The following is a 17,609-nucleotide window of genomic DNA, read 5'->3' on the forward strand; positions in this document are numbered from 1 at the left end:
CTTGAGTGTGGGTAATCATTCCTTAATGAGTCTTCAGTTAGCAGCAGAACTGTGTGATGGATCTGGTCATGATAGCTAAACGTTTCTGTAATAACTGACTTATCTACCTCTTGATACAACAACAGAGGTTGAGCTAAGCAGGAAAAGAAACCTACAAAACATACCACTGTGGTACACACTCTCCACTACCATTATGTTATAGCCATCTCGACTCTTAATACTTATACTGCCCGTGCCGTCAACAGGATACTAAACAGTTTAAATGGTATGAATGATTTAAACCATTCCATCAGCATGATTCTATGAATAGCAACATCGGTCAGTGACTCGATCCATCTGTTGATCTTGATATTTGCATCTTACTATGTACAGCTGAGGCTGACAAAGTGCAGCTGAAGCTTAGTCTGATGAAAGCTGAGCAAAGACTGACAACATAGAGCTGAGTCTGAGCCAAGCGGAGTCTGATATGTCCTTAATATGGAGGACGGAACCTGCCATTATCAAAAATAAATGAATAAATAAATAAATGACTAGGTAGATAAATAAATAAATATGTCATTAAATGTTGTAAAATAATATTATATACTGTTTTAATTTTCTTTTTTTATTTCTCTTTGCATTGATTTTCTTATTTTTTTACTCTTCTGTTTAATTTTCCCTTTTATTTATTTATGTTATTATATTTACTAATTTTTACATTTATTTATTTATTTTTACATTAATTGTTTATTTATTAATTTTTTCTACATTTAACAACATATTTATTTTTTTATCGAGTCATTTTTTTATTTATTCTTTTATTTTTTGCTTTTGGCAGGTTCCGTCATCCATATGGTGTTTTTTTTTCGCAGTATAGCTCTGCACCGTGACCTCTCATCACAAAATTCTGTGTTCTTTTTCCTTTTTCAGTTCGTTCTGCCAGTCGTACGACATGAAGCAGCACTCCACTAAGGTGTTCAGAGACATCGTCAACGCCCTGGGCTCCTTCATCCAGTCCCTCTTCATCGTCCCTAATGCAGGCAACACTGCTGCCATTAGCGCACCTGCTGGTCAGTTCACTGGTTCTTGAGAGTAACCAAATCCTCATTTTGAGCTATTGAGTTATTACTAATAATTACTGTTTCTGGAGCCGTGTGCAAGTCAAATGAATGTGAATGTGATGGATGTTTGGCAGCAAAACTGTATTCCACGCTGTCTATCTTACTCGTTTTTATCCACTCTTTCCCCCCCCATAACACTCTGACTTCCTGTCCAGGTGGCTCAGGTTCAGGGGCCCAGGGCGCAGCACAGGGCGGCCCAGGGACAGGAGGGGTCAGCGGCAACCTGACCACCCAGGCTGCGTTTGAATACCGCGGTACCTGGATCCCCCTCATGACTGTTAGTGTCCAGGGCAGCGCCAAGGCCACTTAGTAAGTACTGTTACAGACTTAAACAGCTCACCTTTCTGACTCCCTTTATACATTTCCTCACACAAATTGAATTCCTAACACACAGAACAAGTGAGATTACCATCATATAAGCTTGTAGCATCACTATTAAGTTAGCTGTATCCTGCAAGCAGTGATAAACGATTTAGAATTAAACAACAGGGGATCATAATAGGACAGAGATCAAAGGCTTAACCCTGCTTGAGGAGTGAAATTGCTCTTGTCGTTCGTCTTTGGAGTTTCACAGGAAAGAGAGGTTTATAATACAGAGAATTACATTAGCCAGAGGCCTTCCTGTCACAAAGAGAGCTGTGGTCTAAAATGCCCTTTCTGAGGGTAATGAAATCTATTTGCTGTAATTAGGATTCTTGTTGGTGGTTTTGGAGGCTGACTTTCCTTTAGCATGAAGGAGAGTTATGCATACGCCTTTGATGCTTTAAGGAAGTCTGGATACTTGGGATAATGACAGTGTAATGCAGTAGTTTGTGTAGAGGGAGGCCGTGTTTAGGTGTTATGATGGGACTCTACATATGAACACATTTAAATATATGGATGGACTTTTTACTTATTCATGGACACAATTCAGTTCACACCAGAACACACATGCTCACACTGTTAACCTTTCTTTCATCCTCTAGTCTGGAGATGCTGGACAAGGTGGAGCCCCCGTCCATCCCGGAGGGCTACGCCATGTCTGTGGCCTTCAGTGCCCTACTGGACCTGGTGCGGGGCATCACCTCTATGATCGAAAAAGAACTGGCCTCGGAGGAGGAGGCAGCTGCCGAGTTCAGGGAGACTCATCCTGATCAGCAGTGGCAGCCACAACCTGGTGAGAATGGACAAGAGGAGGGGGAGGGGGGAGGTAGTGTAAGATAAGAGATAAGTAAGCCAGATCAAAGCTTGTGTGCAAACTGTACACATACTATATGTGTATAGACTTTACTGCATCATTGCCATCAGGATTCTGGGTGGTGGCACTTCTATGACCCCTGGTGGCCAGTATTGTGCCTGTATGTCTTCATCTACTTTACAAATAAAGCCCCTTTCGCACTGGACAAAAAAACCCACTAACATCCACTAACATCTGCCTATTTAAGCAGGTTGTCTCGTGATAAAAAACTGCTAATTTTGGTGTAAAAATGGTATATGATATAAAAAAATGGAGGGATGTTTTGTTTCTTTTCCCAAATGATACTGAAGTGAAATAATTCCTGGATAAACTCATGAATGCTTTGTGTTGTTGTTGTTGTCTCAGGAGCCCATCTGGTGTGGGAGGAGATGGTCAGTGCCTGCTGGTGTGGTCTTCTGGCTGCTCTGTCTCTGCTGCTGGACGCCAGGTAAACGGACTCGCTATCTTCACACAAACTGCTATTTCTGCAGTCAGCGGTCACGTTGCATGTACACATTTGGGAATCAAGCAGGAGAGAATGAATTGTCCCCTAGGATCCATTCATTTTGTGTGTTGAAAACAAGTAAGGGATAATGTACAGCGAGCGAGCCTGAAGGTCTGAAGGTCTGAATGTCGCCCTGAAGGGGTTTATTTCACAACAATGACCCGCTGGCTGTACATTATCCCGCTTATTGCACAGCTACTTACTTAAGAAATCAATAATTTGACACAAAAACAGTCGGCCAGAGTCCGAGTTCAGAACTGCGCCCATAGCAACGGTCTGTTATACATAGCAACGGTCTGTTATACATAGCAACGGTCTGTTATACATAGCAATGGTCTGTTATACATAGCAACGGTCTGCTATAAAGAAATAATAATAATTTGTATTCAACAAAGCCGTGTAATAAACAGTTTTAATGTGGTCAAATTTATTTCCTATGTGTTTGAAAATGTCAATAGCTGATTGGAGGTAAACTTGCTAAAACTAGCTGTGCAATTCAGAGTAAATTGTCTTATAGTCTGTTTCTTAATTGTTTTATTCAGATATTGATTTAGCAGTATTTTCTTTTTACAAGCAACTTAAATGTGAAGTACTGTTCAGGCCAAGCAAGATATAAAACATCTTAGTGTTCAGTGTCAACTCTACCAGCTATCCAGAGAGAAAAGATTCCGCTTAAGCACGCACCTTCTGCTCAGAGTGATAATAATCTTCCTCTAAAACCAACTTAAAAATCATTATTATCAGCCTTGATGTAATTGTTGTCAACATCACCACTTAAGTAGTTACAAGCTAACGCATGACATAACAACAGTTAATTGCCACAGACAGACTCTTCACTTTTTTTCCTCCCTCTTTTCCCGCTACTTCAGCACCGATGAGACGGCCACGGAGAACATCCTGAAGGCAGAGCTGACCATGGCCTCGCTGTGTGGTCGTCTGGGCCTGGTGACGCCCCGCGACGCCTTCATCACCGCCATCTGCAAGGCCTCTCTGCCGCCGCACTACGCCCTGACCGTTCTGAGCAGTGCCACCAACCTCTCTGGCAAAGGTACGGCTCCTCGGTCCTTAAAACGACATAGAAAAAGAACTGTACACGCAGTACCTCAGGGGTCTTTTTATTTGCACAAGATGTCGCCCAAATATGTAATTGCCTGTACACACACACTTGCACAAATACCTGGATAATACTGCAAACCATTTGGGGCTGAGTTTGGTGTGCAGGTTTGTATTCCTGCTTTAATGTCGGCATCAAAAAACCCAATAGATAACTGTACTACACGCAGATAAAAGTCCCCTTTTCCTACCCTGAGGATGGCCTCTGGTCATGTGTGTTTATGTAAAACTAATGAGCACTTTGCATCTCCCATATGGTTAGACGTACAGTATCTGCTGCTAAACTGAGCTTAACATGTAAAAATGTTGGCACTCTGCCCGTCTCTATCGCCCGACTCTTATTGCATTAATCCATAACTTTTCACCGCGGCTCCTAATTAGGAACACCGAGGATAATGTGTCTGGGGAATGTAGACGTACACACGCACAGCTGCTCTCAAAACCAGCCTCTCAGACATTCGTTATTTGCATATTAGCTTGTAGAGATAAAGCCGGCAAATTGGGTCTCAACTGGCGATGGATGTTTGCCTTGAAGTTAATTAAGAAAGCTTTTCTTGCATGTCTTGAGCTTGTTACAAAACCTGTTTGTGTGTATTAACCGACTCTCATCGAAAAAGACCTGACTCCTGTGTATGTGTGTGTGTGGGTGTGTTTGCACATGTCTGCGTGTGTGTGTGTTCTCCACAGCCTACTCGATCCAGGGCCATAGCGTGCAGATTATAAGTCCCTCCAGTGAATCTCATCAGCAGGTGGTGGCTGTGGGGCAGCCACTCACCTCCCAGCCTCAGGGCACCGTGGTGGTGAGGACACACACACACACACACGCACACACTATTATGAAGACGCTGTGGGTTCACTTGACATTTTAATAATTTAATTCATGGAGCAGTTTTTTTTCCCAAAACAAAGCTTACAAGCATTTTATAATCAAGACAAATTATACAACAATTCTCCAGGAATGATTTAGCGCCAGAAAGAAAGCCAAACTGTTGCTCTTCAGGAGGATAAATACTCTCAAAGAGAGCTGTAGTCCTGACCACCAAAGTTTAAAGCTGCTTTCACACACTGTAGTTTGGATCAGTTGGTCCGGACCAAGGGGAAAAACACTGACGTTTTACAAACAGACCAGAAGAGTAAACAGGAAGTTATACAGACTGACAGGTAACTCGTTGATTGTACAGTTTTGGCGATTCTGCATCATCAGGACCCGCGTGGGGAAAATCAAATTCCCCTTTGCGAGCTCCCGGATGACTGGTGCGAGCACAAAGTGTGAACGTCGGGGAGCGCATGAGGCGTGTCCATGCGTCACACGCTTTTTTAATGGAGTTAATGAACTGACAAAAGTACACAGAGTCGGATACAAGCAAAACAGTTTTTACAGCTTTTGACCTATAGAGTGCTTCAGGGATGACGTATTTTTGTAGGCCAACCAGGAAGTTAGCATCACCCTGAGTTCCCTCGACAAAAAGCCACTGGGATCGTCCCATTGGGTTTTTGATTACTGCAGAAAATCAGCTCTGTGGCAAACACACGTTTATGAAACTTACACGTTTTGTTCATTAAGATAATCTCCACAAATGAACACCACTTTTATGATTTTTGGAGTGTAAATGCAATCGCCAGATGTTAAAAGCTAACGTTAGGCTTTAATCTAACTAGACCGCATGAGCACGAGTTTAAACAACGAGGCTGTAAATGAGGACAAGTCGGCGTGATGACGTTTAGTAGTCTCATTTAGCCGCTTGTTAGCAACCGCCTTTTTTAAGACACGTAAAAGCTTCAATATTTACCAGTGGGGTATTTATTGACGTATTTTATGTCGTAGAACAAAACGTTAAAATCTCTTCAGCTTGTGTTAACCACAGACCTTATTTCAGGCATCAAACTAAAAACCCTTTAAAAAATAACATTGACTTTGAGTCGAGGGAACCAGAAGTGCTAAAATGCTAACTCACTTCCGGGTTTTAGGACTCATTCCTGTAGCACTCTAGTAATCAGGGAAAATACCCACGCTGACATGCTTATATGCTTTATAAAAACAGATCAATGAGATCGCTTCCTGAACAGATTTCACGATCAGCAGATGAATTAATTAGTAGTTTAGCTTTTGAAATCCTGCTAAAATCACGATTCTGCTTGGAAGCGGAAGCAGGCGGTCTCGGTTTGTTTGTTTGGTCCGCACCAAAGGTTTGAAAGCTTTCACACCAGCCCAAAGGAACCGTACTAACCGGGAAAACTGACCCGAGTTTGTTTTAACCGAACCAAACGGGTTAGGTGTGAAAGCACCCAAAGCCAAGACAGAGCACAGTTGAGTACGATTCAAGACCAACCCAAAAAAAGGGTCAAGTCAAGACTGAGTCCAAATGGGCTCCAGACTGAGTCGAGACCCATGTACTCATGTAGGATAAAAATGCAGAGCCCTACCAGGTTCTCTGTTATTAATATGCATTATATGCACAACGCCCACATACAAGCAGACACGCGTTGTCTGTCAAGGCACCGTTCAGGTAGGGACAACCATTATGAACATTGGCAGGTCAGGCGAGCCTGTGCTTCTAAATTTCCCTTGAGGGCAATAACATTTCAAAATACATGGGCGGTAACCTTGACCCGAACCTGGAATCATTATTCTGTGATTAGAAATCTCCCCATAGTAATAAGGTTAACATGTTTTTTTTTTTCTAGTCATAGCTCTAACACTACTGTGTGTGCACGTATTTCCCTACCTTCTATTAGTAACCATGGTTGCACTGTATGGCTGTGACTTGTTGTACTTCATTAGTAAGACATCACATTTGAGCTTTTTCTTACTCTTTCAGTCATTATGATTTTGCTCTGAGGAGAAGTGTGTCAGCTAAATCCCCAATGACGTGTATGTGAATGTACTGTAACTGTCTGTCTGTCCCTCCGTCAGCTAACTGCCAAGAACATCCAGTGCATGCGGACCCTGTTGAACCTGGCCCACTGCCACGGAGCCGTGCTGGGCACCTCCTGGCAGCTAGTACTGGCTACACTGCAGGTACTACCACCGCCTGGTACCACACGTTTACGCCTAACCACACACACACACACACACACACACACACACACACATACACATGAACGCACTTTTTTCTAATTAGACAAGGCAAAATAAGCAGTTCAGATTGCTCTCACACACGTGCATGTACACTTCCTCCTCTAATAAGGCCAAAGTTACATTTATACATGCGTACATGTAGGAAAGAAATGACCTGCTAAGAATAACGTTTACAAATCAGACGATCAGAATGTGTTACTTTACCTGTTTTTAGTGCTTTGTAACACAACGAAACAGCCTATTTAGAATTTAAATTTAATCATTTTTAAATCATTTACATTTCTTCTCATTTAGGGGGAAACATATGAATTGTCTTCTTATTATAGGATCAGTTGTACATGTCCATTATAACACCTATATAATTATATTTTATAACTTTATTACTTAATGCTATCACTGATATTAACATTTTGTCTTTAAACTTTAAATTAATTATCCGTTTTCATGATCTTTTTTGCAAGATATTTTGTCTAAATTGTGCTTATATTGTATTATTGACGTTGAGGTCCCCCTTGAAAAGAAGAAGGCACATCTCAAGGGGTTATTCCTAATAAAGAATTTCCATTAAAAACATTATCTACCATTGTGTCAGTGTGCATTTCATGACCTTGTCAGTTGCTGTAGATTTAGTTTCTCCTCTTTTCAACTCTCCTTCAGCTTCTCTCTTCTCTCTCTCCCAGCACTTAGTGTGGATCCTGGGGCTGAAGCCGGGGGTGGGCGGTGCCCTGAAGCCGGGTCGAGCTGTGGAGGGACCCAGTACGGTGAGTTTATTGTTGTTTTTTACAAACTGTGCATTTTGCTGTATGTTTTTTCCTCCTCAGTGTTCAAGGCGAAGAGCCAACTGGCTGATTGTGTCTTTTAACCTGAACAGGTGCTGACCACAGCCGTGATGACAGACCTCCCCATCATCTCCAACATCCTGTCCAGACTATTCGAGAGCTCCCAGTAAGGACCAGTCCTTTTCTGTGAAAATGACTGCTCTTAAATAGTCCAGTAGATGCTTCTTTTTCAGAGATATACTTGCTGGTAAAGGTTAATTGGGCTACATTTTCTGCTCAGAACTAATAATAACCATATGGGCATGAATAGTCAGTCATTTTTTGTGTCTACAAATTCAGTTAACCTTTTGTTGTTTGCGGAGGAGTTTTAGACATAATGAATAATTAAATCTCAAGCTTGAATCTTTCTACTGTAGTTTGGAAAAGAGTTGTTCATCTTTATAATTAATTATTGGATTGACCTGAAGAATAAAATACTGTTTATTTTATATCTCTCCATATATATGGGAGAATTGTGGTTCCTGTTGAAACAGTTCATACTATGCAAATTATGCACATATAATATTCAATATGTGTTTGTTTTTTAATGTGATCTAGATACCTGGATGATGTGTCCCTGCATCACCTGATCAACGCTCTCTGTTCCCTCTCCCTGGAAGCCATGGAGATGGCTTATGGAAACAACAAGGTAAAGACTTTCTCTCTTTTAGTAGCAGGTATCACGGGTGCTTTGGATATGTCATTATTTTGGCTTTAGTCAAAATGTAGAGCAACGCTTCTTTATAAAATGTGACTGGAACTGGATGTTGTCTTGCTTGTCTGTCATAGATAACATGCTTATGCATTTGATCAGCAAAGTCAGGGAACAAGGTGTCCAGTAATTATATACAGTTTCTAGAGCTGCATGATTAGTCGATAAACAGAACTATTTTGATAATTGATTAATCGTTAAAGTATTTTTTCATTCAAAAATGTTCCACCAAAATGGAGATTATCTGCTTTTCTCTGTTATATATGATATTAAACTGAATATTTTGGACTAAAAAAAACAAGACATTTAAAGACATCACCATGCTCTTTGAGAAACTGGGATGGACATTTGTCACAATTTCATGACATTTTGTAGATCAAACAATTAATCGAGAAAACAATTGGCAGGTTAATCGATAATGAAAATAATCGCTAGTTGCAGCCCTTATATTTATATTTTCTTTTCTTGGTTTCAGGAGCCGTCTCTGTTTGCCGTGGCCAAGCTGCTGGAGACCGGCCTCGTCAACATGGATCGTATAGAGATCCTGTGGAGACCCCTAACCGGCCACTTATTGGAGGTAACGTCTATTTACAGCTACATCCCACAAAGTGCAGTGTCACTATCACCACATTTCATTCAAACTCTGTGAAAGACGCAGCTTCATAAATGTGGTATTGTCAACCAAGGTCATACAACAATATCCTTGAAATCACTTTAGAGTTCCGACTTATTTTACTGGTTACACTTTGATCCGAATTTATTTCATTTGGTCAAATAAGCGTAGAAGGAGCTTGACCTGTGAAGCTTTTCTCTCTCGCTCCAGTTCGTCTAAACTTTTTAAGAGTAATTGTCACTTTTTCCAATGCCGATGATGTCATTGGAGATGTCATCGAAAAATTTGGAACCAAACTCTATAATAATGATAATAATAATAATAATGAAAGCTTGAACCTAAAAGAATGTCAAAATTGCCCCCTTCTACCGTTTTGGTTACACAGTACCGAAGCTCTAATAATGACATTTTTTCCATCAAGTCTGGAGCACACGTCATGTGGTTTAGTCATAAACCAGAAAAACTAGTTGAATGAGCTCCAGAAGGGCTTAAAGTCTCAATTAGTATTACAGTTTTTGATAAAAGCAGAGTGGTGTGCAGTAGGTTGTAGCGTATGCGAGATTCTCCTCTTTCCTCTTTAATAAATTAATAATAAAGTTTCTCTTTATTGGTGAAACTTCCAAAGCTGTAGCATGTTCAGCTGATTTTATTAAATTTAGTTTTCAACATTTTGGAAATTAAGACAACTGTTATAGCACTATTCATATTATTCAACCTTTATTTTAACTCAGAAATATATTGAGTTAGAGACCTCTTTTACAATATAGCCGAGTAAAATGAAATAAGAAAAAAAATCATAGGCACCAAGAAACACATATAAAAAAATTAATAGATAAAGCAACTAATGAATCAACTAAAACAAGTAGATGTGAAATAGGATGAAATCAAAAATTTAAATTGCTCTACGGATAAGAGTGAGCTAAACTAGATTGTTCTGCATATTATTCCATGTTGGGTGCACAGCGGGGAAAAACTGGATTTTCCAAGCTCAGTAAAAAATGCCTGCACTTTTTATTAATAATAATATAATCCAATCATTTGTTATGCAATTATTAGCAGCATATTTGAGTATATGTTTATATGAAATCTCCGTGCATACTTTCTCTGAAGATACGACATGAGCACATAATACTTGAAACTTACCTTTTTCAAATGTTTGATCTAAAGTTGCATACAGTATGCTGCTTTTTTAAAATGAAGATTTGGGTTTAAAGCAGTTTGGATCAACTGCGTTGTGAAGTGCTATATACTTGAATTAACTGAGTGTAGTTTGTACTATGGCTGGGCGATAATTCAATATGATAATTAATCGTCTTTCAATTGAATCATATCATGATGAAATCATATATCGAGATATCGTGATACACAATTACGTCGTCTAAGTTGATAATAACAAGCATGTATGTCTTAAAAGAGAAGCCAAAACATCTGGATCGCCCCCTGGTGGCTGGCTGCGGTATAGGTCCTAATTCCCACCCCCACCATGTTAGCGGATGGGACATGAGCCAAACCAAAAAAGTCAAAGTACACGTCAAATAAACTTTCCCCAAAGATGGTTTCTGTCATTTTAGGTAGTTCTTATCACACTAATGTATGTTCCAAGTGTTAACGTTTCTGATACATTTGTTTTTAATGAGTTATTTGATGCTTTAAAAAGGGGGTGAGACGTCATGATTGACAGCTGTGATTGACAGCTGTGATTGACAGTTACTGTTCTCTGAGTGAAGTAGTCGCGGAGCCGGAGGTTCGAGAAATGAGAGAAGAGATGTTAACTTTAACTTTCCATAACTGTCATGAGTCTGTGTAATAGAACATGCGTCAAAAAAAAAAGAAAGTAGTTATAGAGATATTATGGTTAATTGTTGTGTCTTTCTAGCCAAACAGCTAAGGCTGGCTGATAATTCAATATGATAATTTATTGTCTTTCAATGAAATCATATATCGAGATATCGTGATACACAATTAACGTCTTCTAAGTTGATAATAACAAGCAACTCAAATTCCTCAGAAAATCTGATGTGAAATATTTTGAGGGACTATAATTTACACTTTACATTACCACTCAGTTCAATGCGATTGATAAACGGTGTATATATGGGAATATTTATTTATTTTTTCTCTATAATTTCACCTTAAACTGTTTATGTACATTTTGCACTAAAGTTCTCAATTAAATGAGAAAATACTTTTCATTTGTCAAGTATTTAATTTACACAAAAATAGACTTTACCATGTGGTTATTGGCTATTTATTTTTGACTTACCAGAAAACATGCTATATCGTGATTATATCGTTATCGAGATATGACATGACCTATGTTGTGATAGAAGATTTTGACCATATCGCCCAGCCCTATTTGTACTACACTCTCTGTAGTTATCGGCACCCACGTCCTCGTATCTGTAAAGGATTCTTGTTTTTATATATGTGTGTGTGTAAAGGTGTGAGTTTAGAGGTTTTCTTCACATTCTCTTTGTCTATCTCCCCCTCTCTTTTTTGCGCTCCTGTCTGTTTTGCAGAAGGTAAGCTCAGATTCCCTCTTCTATAATCACTGGCTTTCCCATCTCCTCTCCTCTCTTCTCTTTTTTTTCCCCCCGATCTGTTCTCTCTCTCAGTCTGGCATCAACATGTTGGAGTTGAGAGGTCGCTGCTGTGTCACAATGTGTCCCACCGCAGTGTACATTCGCTCCGCTACCAGTGTTTGATCTTGCATTCTTGTGCGCAATTTCCAATGTGACGCTCTGATTTGTCACAGAATCTGAAGCTGCACCTGCAAAGTAGTTTATGCTGATATACAATGCTGCTTAGCTTTCTTTGCAGACTTGTTCAAATTCAAATTAGGTGTTTTTTTTATATTTTAAAAGAAATTACCACTTTTATTATCTTTATTTACAGATTATGATAAAGATTAAGATTAAAATGTTACACATTAATAATGATCATACAGGGCTATGAAAGCCAAATTATTAAATAGATACACATGGACCATCTGGGCTCTGAAGGAGTACAGCTATCTACTTAGCAGTCTCTCTTTTTATCCCTCTAAGCAATACAAAGTTGTCTCCTCACAGAATGCTAAAGTGTCATGTCATAAAAGTAAGAATGTGTTTGACAAACCTCCCCATGGACCAAAGATGATTAATTTGGATTTCACAGATGAACTCTTAAAAGCAGAACTCAGGTTTTTTTCATCACACTAGTGTACTTTCCTCCGCTGAGCCTGGCCTCTTCATGTGTATCTTTATCTAGCTTTCATGATTACACTGTCTGTCACAGCATATCTTGTGATCACAGGGGGGATCCCAGTCTTTATCACACAGACTGTGGTGTATTTTCACCCACTTGTTTCACACCCACCCTGCGGTGAACACTGCTGGGAAACACTGTTTCTGAACAGCTTCTGCATCAGATCTGTCTTTCGTGTGCATGTGTCTGCATTTGTGTGTCTATGTGTGTCTATGTGATGTGTCCTGCAGGTCTGCCAGCACCCGAATTCCAGGATGAGAGAGTGGGGGGCGGAGGCGTTGACGGCGCTCATCAAGGCTGGCCTGGCCTACAAACACGACCCTCCGCTGGCCCAGAATCAGGTAGATTACACTACAGGTGGTAAAAAACGACAATCAAATATCAAAATGTATAAAACACAGATAGGGCTGTCGCACTAACTGCAATATTGCAATACCACGCTATTGACAAGCCATCCGCAGGGGATGGCAAGCAACAACCGCAACCGCTGTGTTCACGTTGTTTCTTTTTTGAAGATCTAAAAAAAATGTCCGAAAAAAAATGTCTGAAAAAATAGATCTAAAAAAATGTCCGAAAAAAAAGTCTGAAAACATTTTCAAAAAAAAAGTCTGAAAAAAAAAGATCTGAAAAAATGTCCGAAAAAAATGTCCGAAAAATCAGTCTGAAAAAAATGTCCGAAAAAAAATCTGAAAAAAAGATCTGAAATTTTTTTTTTTAAAAAGTCTGAAAAAAAATATCTGAAAAAATTAAAAAAAAAAAGTCTGAAAAAAAAGGTCTGAAAAAAATTCTGAAAGAAATGTCCGAAAAAAAAGTCTGGAAAAAATATCTGAAAAATGTCTGAAAAAAGTCTGAAAAAAATGTCTGAAAAAAAATGTCTGAAAACAAAAGATCTGAAAAATGTCTGAAAAATAGATCTAAAAAAAATGTCCGAAAAAAAAGTCTGAAAAAATTGTCTGAAAAAAAATATCTGAAAAAAAAAGATCTGAAAAATGTCTGAAAAATAGATCTAAAAAAATTTTCAAAAAAAAAGTCTGAAAAAATTTTCAAAAAAAAAGATCTCAAAAAATGTCCGAAGAAAATGTCCGAAAAATCAGTCTGAAAAAAATGTCCGAAAAAAAATCTGGAAAAAAAGTCTGAAAAAAAAGGTCTGAAAAAGTTTCTGAAAGAAATGTCCGAAAAAAAAGTCTGGAAAAAAGATCTGAAAAATGTCTGAAAAAAAAGTCTGAAAAAATGTCCGAAAAAAAAGTCTGAAAAAAAAGTCTGAAAAGATTTCCAAAAAAAAATGTCTGAAAAAAAAGATCTGAAAAATGTCTGAAAAAATAGATCTAAAAAAATGTCCGAAAAAAAAGATCTGAAAAAATTTTAAAAAAAAATAGATCTAAAAAAATGTCCGAAAAAAAAGATCTGAAAAAATTTCCGAAAAAAAAGATCTGAAAAAATTTTAAAAAAAAGTCTGAAAAAATGTCTGAAAAAAAGATCTGAAAAATTTTTAAAAAAATGTCTGAAAAAATGTCTGAAAAAAAGATCTGAAAAATGTCTGAAAAAAAAGATCTGAAAAATGTCTGAAAAAAAATGTCTGAAAAAAAAGATCTGAAAAATGTCGGACAAAAAAAGTCTGAAAAAAAAAGATCTGAAAAATGTCTGAAAAAAAAGTCTGAAAATTTTTTTAAAAAAAAGATCTGAAAAAATTTCCGGAAAAAAAGTCTGAAAAAATGTCTGGAAAAAAGATCTGAAAAATGTCTGAAAAAAAAGTCTGGAAAAAAATTCCGAAAAAAATTCTGAAAAAATTTCCGAAAAAAAATGTCTGAAAAAAAAGATCTGAAAAATGTCTGAAAAAAAAGTCTGGAAAAAAATTCCGAAAAAAAAGTCTGAAAAAATTTCTGAAAAAAAATGTCTGAAAAAAAAGATCTGAAAAATGTCGCACAAAAAAAGTCTGAAAAAAAAGATCTGAAAAATGTCGCACAAAAAAAGTCTGAAAAACTTTGAAAAAAAAGATCTGAAAATTTTTTAAAAAAATGTCTGAAAAAATGTCTGAAAAAAAGATCTGAAAAATGTCTGAAAAAAAAGTCTGGAAAAAAATTCCAAAAAAAAAGTCTGAAAAAATTTCCGAAAAAAAATGTCTGAAAAAAAAGATCTGAAAAATGTCTGAAAAAAAAGTCTGGAAAAAAAAGTCTGAAAAAATTTCCGAAAAAAAATGTCTGAAAAAAAAGATCTGAAAAATGTCTGAAAAAATAGATCTAATAAAATGTCCGAAAAAAAAGTCTGAAATTTTTTTCGAAAAAAAAGATCTGAAAAAATTAAAAAAAAAAAAGTCTGAAAAAAAGATCTGAAAAATGTCTGAAAAAAAAGTCTGGAAAAAAATTCCGAAAAAAAAGTCTGAAAATTTTTTCGAAAAAAAAGATTTGAAAAAATGTCCTGAAATTTTTTTTAAAAAACGTCTGAAAAAAAAGGTCTGACAAAATTTCTGAAAAAAATGTCCGAAAAAAAAGACTGGAAAAAATATCTGAAAAAATGTCCGGAAAAAAAGATCTGAAAAATGTCTGAAAAAAAAGTCTGGAAAAAAAAGTCTGAAAAAATTTCCGAAAAAAAAGTCTGAAATTTTTTTCGAAAAAAAAGATCTGAAAAAATTAAAAAAAAAAAGTCTGAAAAAATGTCTGAAAAAAAGATCTGAAAAATGTCTGAAAAAAGTCTGGAAAAAAATTCCGAAAAAAAAGTCTGAAAATTTTTTCGAAAAAAAAGATTTGAAAAAATGTCCTGAAATTTTTTTAAAAAACGTCTGAAAAAAAAGGTCTGAGAAAATTTCTGAAAAAAATGTCCGAAAAAAAAGGCTGGAAAAAATATCTGAAAAAATGTCCGAAAAAAATGTCCGAAAAATCAGTCTGAAAAAAATGTCCAAAAAAAAATCTGGAAAAAAAGATATGAAAAATTTTTTAAAAAAAGTCTGAAAAAAAAGGTCTGAAAAAATTTCTGAAAAAAATGTCCGAAAAAAAAGTCTGTAAAAAAGATCTGAAAAATGTCTGAAAAAAATTTCCGAAAAAAATTTCCGAAAAAAAAAGTCTGTAAAAATTTCTGAAAAAAAATGTCTGAAAAAAAAGATCTGAAAAATGTCGGACAAAAAAAGTCTGAAAAAAAAAGATCTGAAATAAATTATTTCGAAAGATGTTTTTTGTCATTTTAAGTAGTTCTTATCACACTGATTTATGTTCAAGTGTTAATTTTTCTTATAAGTTTGGTTTTAATTAGTTGTTTGAAGCTATAAAAGGGAGGTGAGACTTCATGATTGACAGCTGTGATTAACAGCTGCTCTGAGTGAAGTAGTCGCAAAGCCAGAGGCTTGAGAAATGAGAGAAGAGATGTTAACTTTAATCTTCCAGAACTGTCATGAGTCTGTGTAATAGAACATGCGACAAAGAAAAGAAAGTAGTTATAGAGATATTATGGTTATCGATATCGCAGTTCCAGCCCCCTGACCACTACTGCGCAGACTCTGGCTCCAAATGACGTCAAAATCTCAAGATGGCAGCTCCTCAGTATCTGGGATGCTAAATTACGAATCCTGCTGTAGCGAAGGCATGACCCGCCCTACTCTTCCTCTGATGCCTCATGCCTTTGCTATAGTAGGATTCGTAATTTCGCATCCGGGACATTTTGTTTTCGCTTTTGTACAGTGGAAGGAAGTGGAGATGCGTCCTCCATCTTTATATATAGTCTATGGTATAAAACAATGTGCAAAACAAACTAAACAAAAAAACATTTTAACCGTCACCTCTTTGCTCTTAATCCTTCTCCATCATATGAACATTGTCAGGAGTATTTCATTAGATGGATGTATTATTTGTCTTCTCTGGGTTTCACTCCTTAATATTGTCTGTTTGTAATGCTGACATTTGAGAAAGCTCCTCCACTGTCGCAGCGTATGCCGCGATAGATAAGAGTGTGTGCCAAATGCTTAAAATGTGGAAAACAGAAATGTCACAGTCACTTTCTCTTGTCACTCACAAACACAGAGTGTGTGACCTTCACCTTAGTGAGACAGATAAAGGGAATGGCACAGCGCTTATCTGAAAGAGGGCAGAAGAACTGTGTGGAGGTTAATAGAAACGGCACAGAGCCATACAAATGACGGCTGTCCTGTAGGATATGCACAATGCCATCACGTATACTTCAAGGCCTTTCTTGCCATGCGTTTACCATTACATGTTGTTGTGTTAATATAATGTAATCATCCAATCATTTAATGGTATATAATATAAAAAGGAAAAAAGAGAGACATTTGCATCAGACTCACCGCCTAAACACACTGAGAGTGTTAAAAAATAGCAGTGGAAATACAAATTGGGGATTAAATTAGCTGTTTAAATGGTGCAAATTGATTGTTTATTTTTTACTCTGCACCTGAATGAGACCTTTTATGAATTTCCAAACTGCTTTCCTCGGGTATGTAAATTGCTTATTTCTTAGCTTTTCTTTTTTTTTTTCTTCAGAAAAAAGACCCAAAAATCCTTCATGGCGACTTGATATTTAGTCCGCTACACTTTCACATTTTAACAACCATAACATATAACACAACAATAACCCTTCAAGCATTTGCATTCATTATGTTTTCCCACTCATTTATCCAGTTTGTTCCTTTAATTTGTACTTGTCTGTATGTCATCCATGCCACTCAGATAACTGGGGTTATGCAAGTAATCTATTGTGTTAGAATAAATCAAAAAAGACAGTTATGACTCACTTTTAACAACTCAGTTGTCAGCAGGAGCACAATAATATCGGCCCTGACTTGGAAATTAGTAAAAAAAAAAAAGTGATCTGTACAGCAGACACTTTATTGTATAAAGTAAGTTTAAATAGATTTGGACAACTTTTTACAGTCAAATGTCTTGAGCCGTCTTTCATTAGACTGTTTACACCCATCTACGGTATGTCTCCCCAAAACTGGACGTAATGAATGAGTTTAATAAAGATGCAACTGTTCTAAAGTTATATGCAGTGTTGTAAGAGCAGAGTTTACAAAGTAAATTACATTTCTTTATCTTTGCCGTTAATTTATCACTTAACACAGTGGTTCCCAACCTATTTTCCTTAAATTCCCCCCCTACTGGTATCTAAGAAAAGCTGAACCCCCTCAACGTCATCACCCTAAAAACAAATCACAAATCCTCAAACAAAATCCTTAATTCCTCTTTTATTAAATCAACTTTCTT

At 37.1% G+C, this 17,609-nt stretch overlaps 1 protein-coding gene across 4 annotated transcripts in view; it reads left to right on the top strand.

Moving 5' to 3' along the window:
• The window catches only part of mon2 (MON2 homolog, regulator of endosome-to-Golgi trafficking), a 59,656-nt gene that overhangs the window by 27,657 nt on the left and 14,390 nt on the right, over positions 1–17,609 (top strand). For 2 of the 4 annotated variants that reach the window (XM_037766132.1, XM_037766134.1), the window contains exons 10-22: positions 910–1,049; positions 1,256–1,409; positions 2,066–2,256; positions 2,683–2,764; positions 3,691–3,869; positions 4,622–4,734; positions 6,849–6,953; positions 7,694–7,774; positions 7,885–7,958; positions 8,390–8,480; positions 9,019–9,120; positions 11,676–11,678; positions 12,633–12,743. In XM_037766132.1, the coding sequence (XP_037622060.1) occupies positions 910–1,049; positions 1,256–1,409; positions 2,066–2,256; positions 2,683–2,764; positions 3,691–3,869; positions 4,622–4,734; positions 6,849–6,953; positions 7,694–7,774; positions 7,885–7,958; positions 8,390–8,480; positions 9,019–9,120; positions 11,676–11,678; positions 12,633–12,743 (1,426 nt within the window). The remainder of the gene's footprint in view (positions 1–909; positions 1,050–1,255; positions 1,410–2,065; positions 2,257–2,682; positions 2,765–3,690; positions 3,870–4,621; positions 4,735–6,848; positions 6,954–7,693; positions 7,775–7,884; positions 7,959–8,389; positions 8,481–9,018; positions 9,121–11,675; positions 11,679–12,632; positions 12,744–17,609) is intronic. The other 2 variants (XM_037766133.1, XM_037766135.1) reach the window with 1 other exon arrangement.

This window comes from Sebastes umbrosus, chromosome 4 (assembly GCF_015220745.1).
Source record: "Sebastes umbrosus isolate fSebUmb1 chromosome 4, fSebUmb1.pri, whole genome shotgun sequence".
Lineage (NCBI taxonomy): Eukaryota > Metazoa > Chordata > Actinopteri > Perciformes > Sebastidae > Sebastes > Sebastes umbrosus.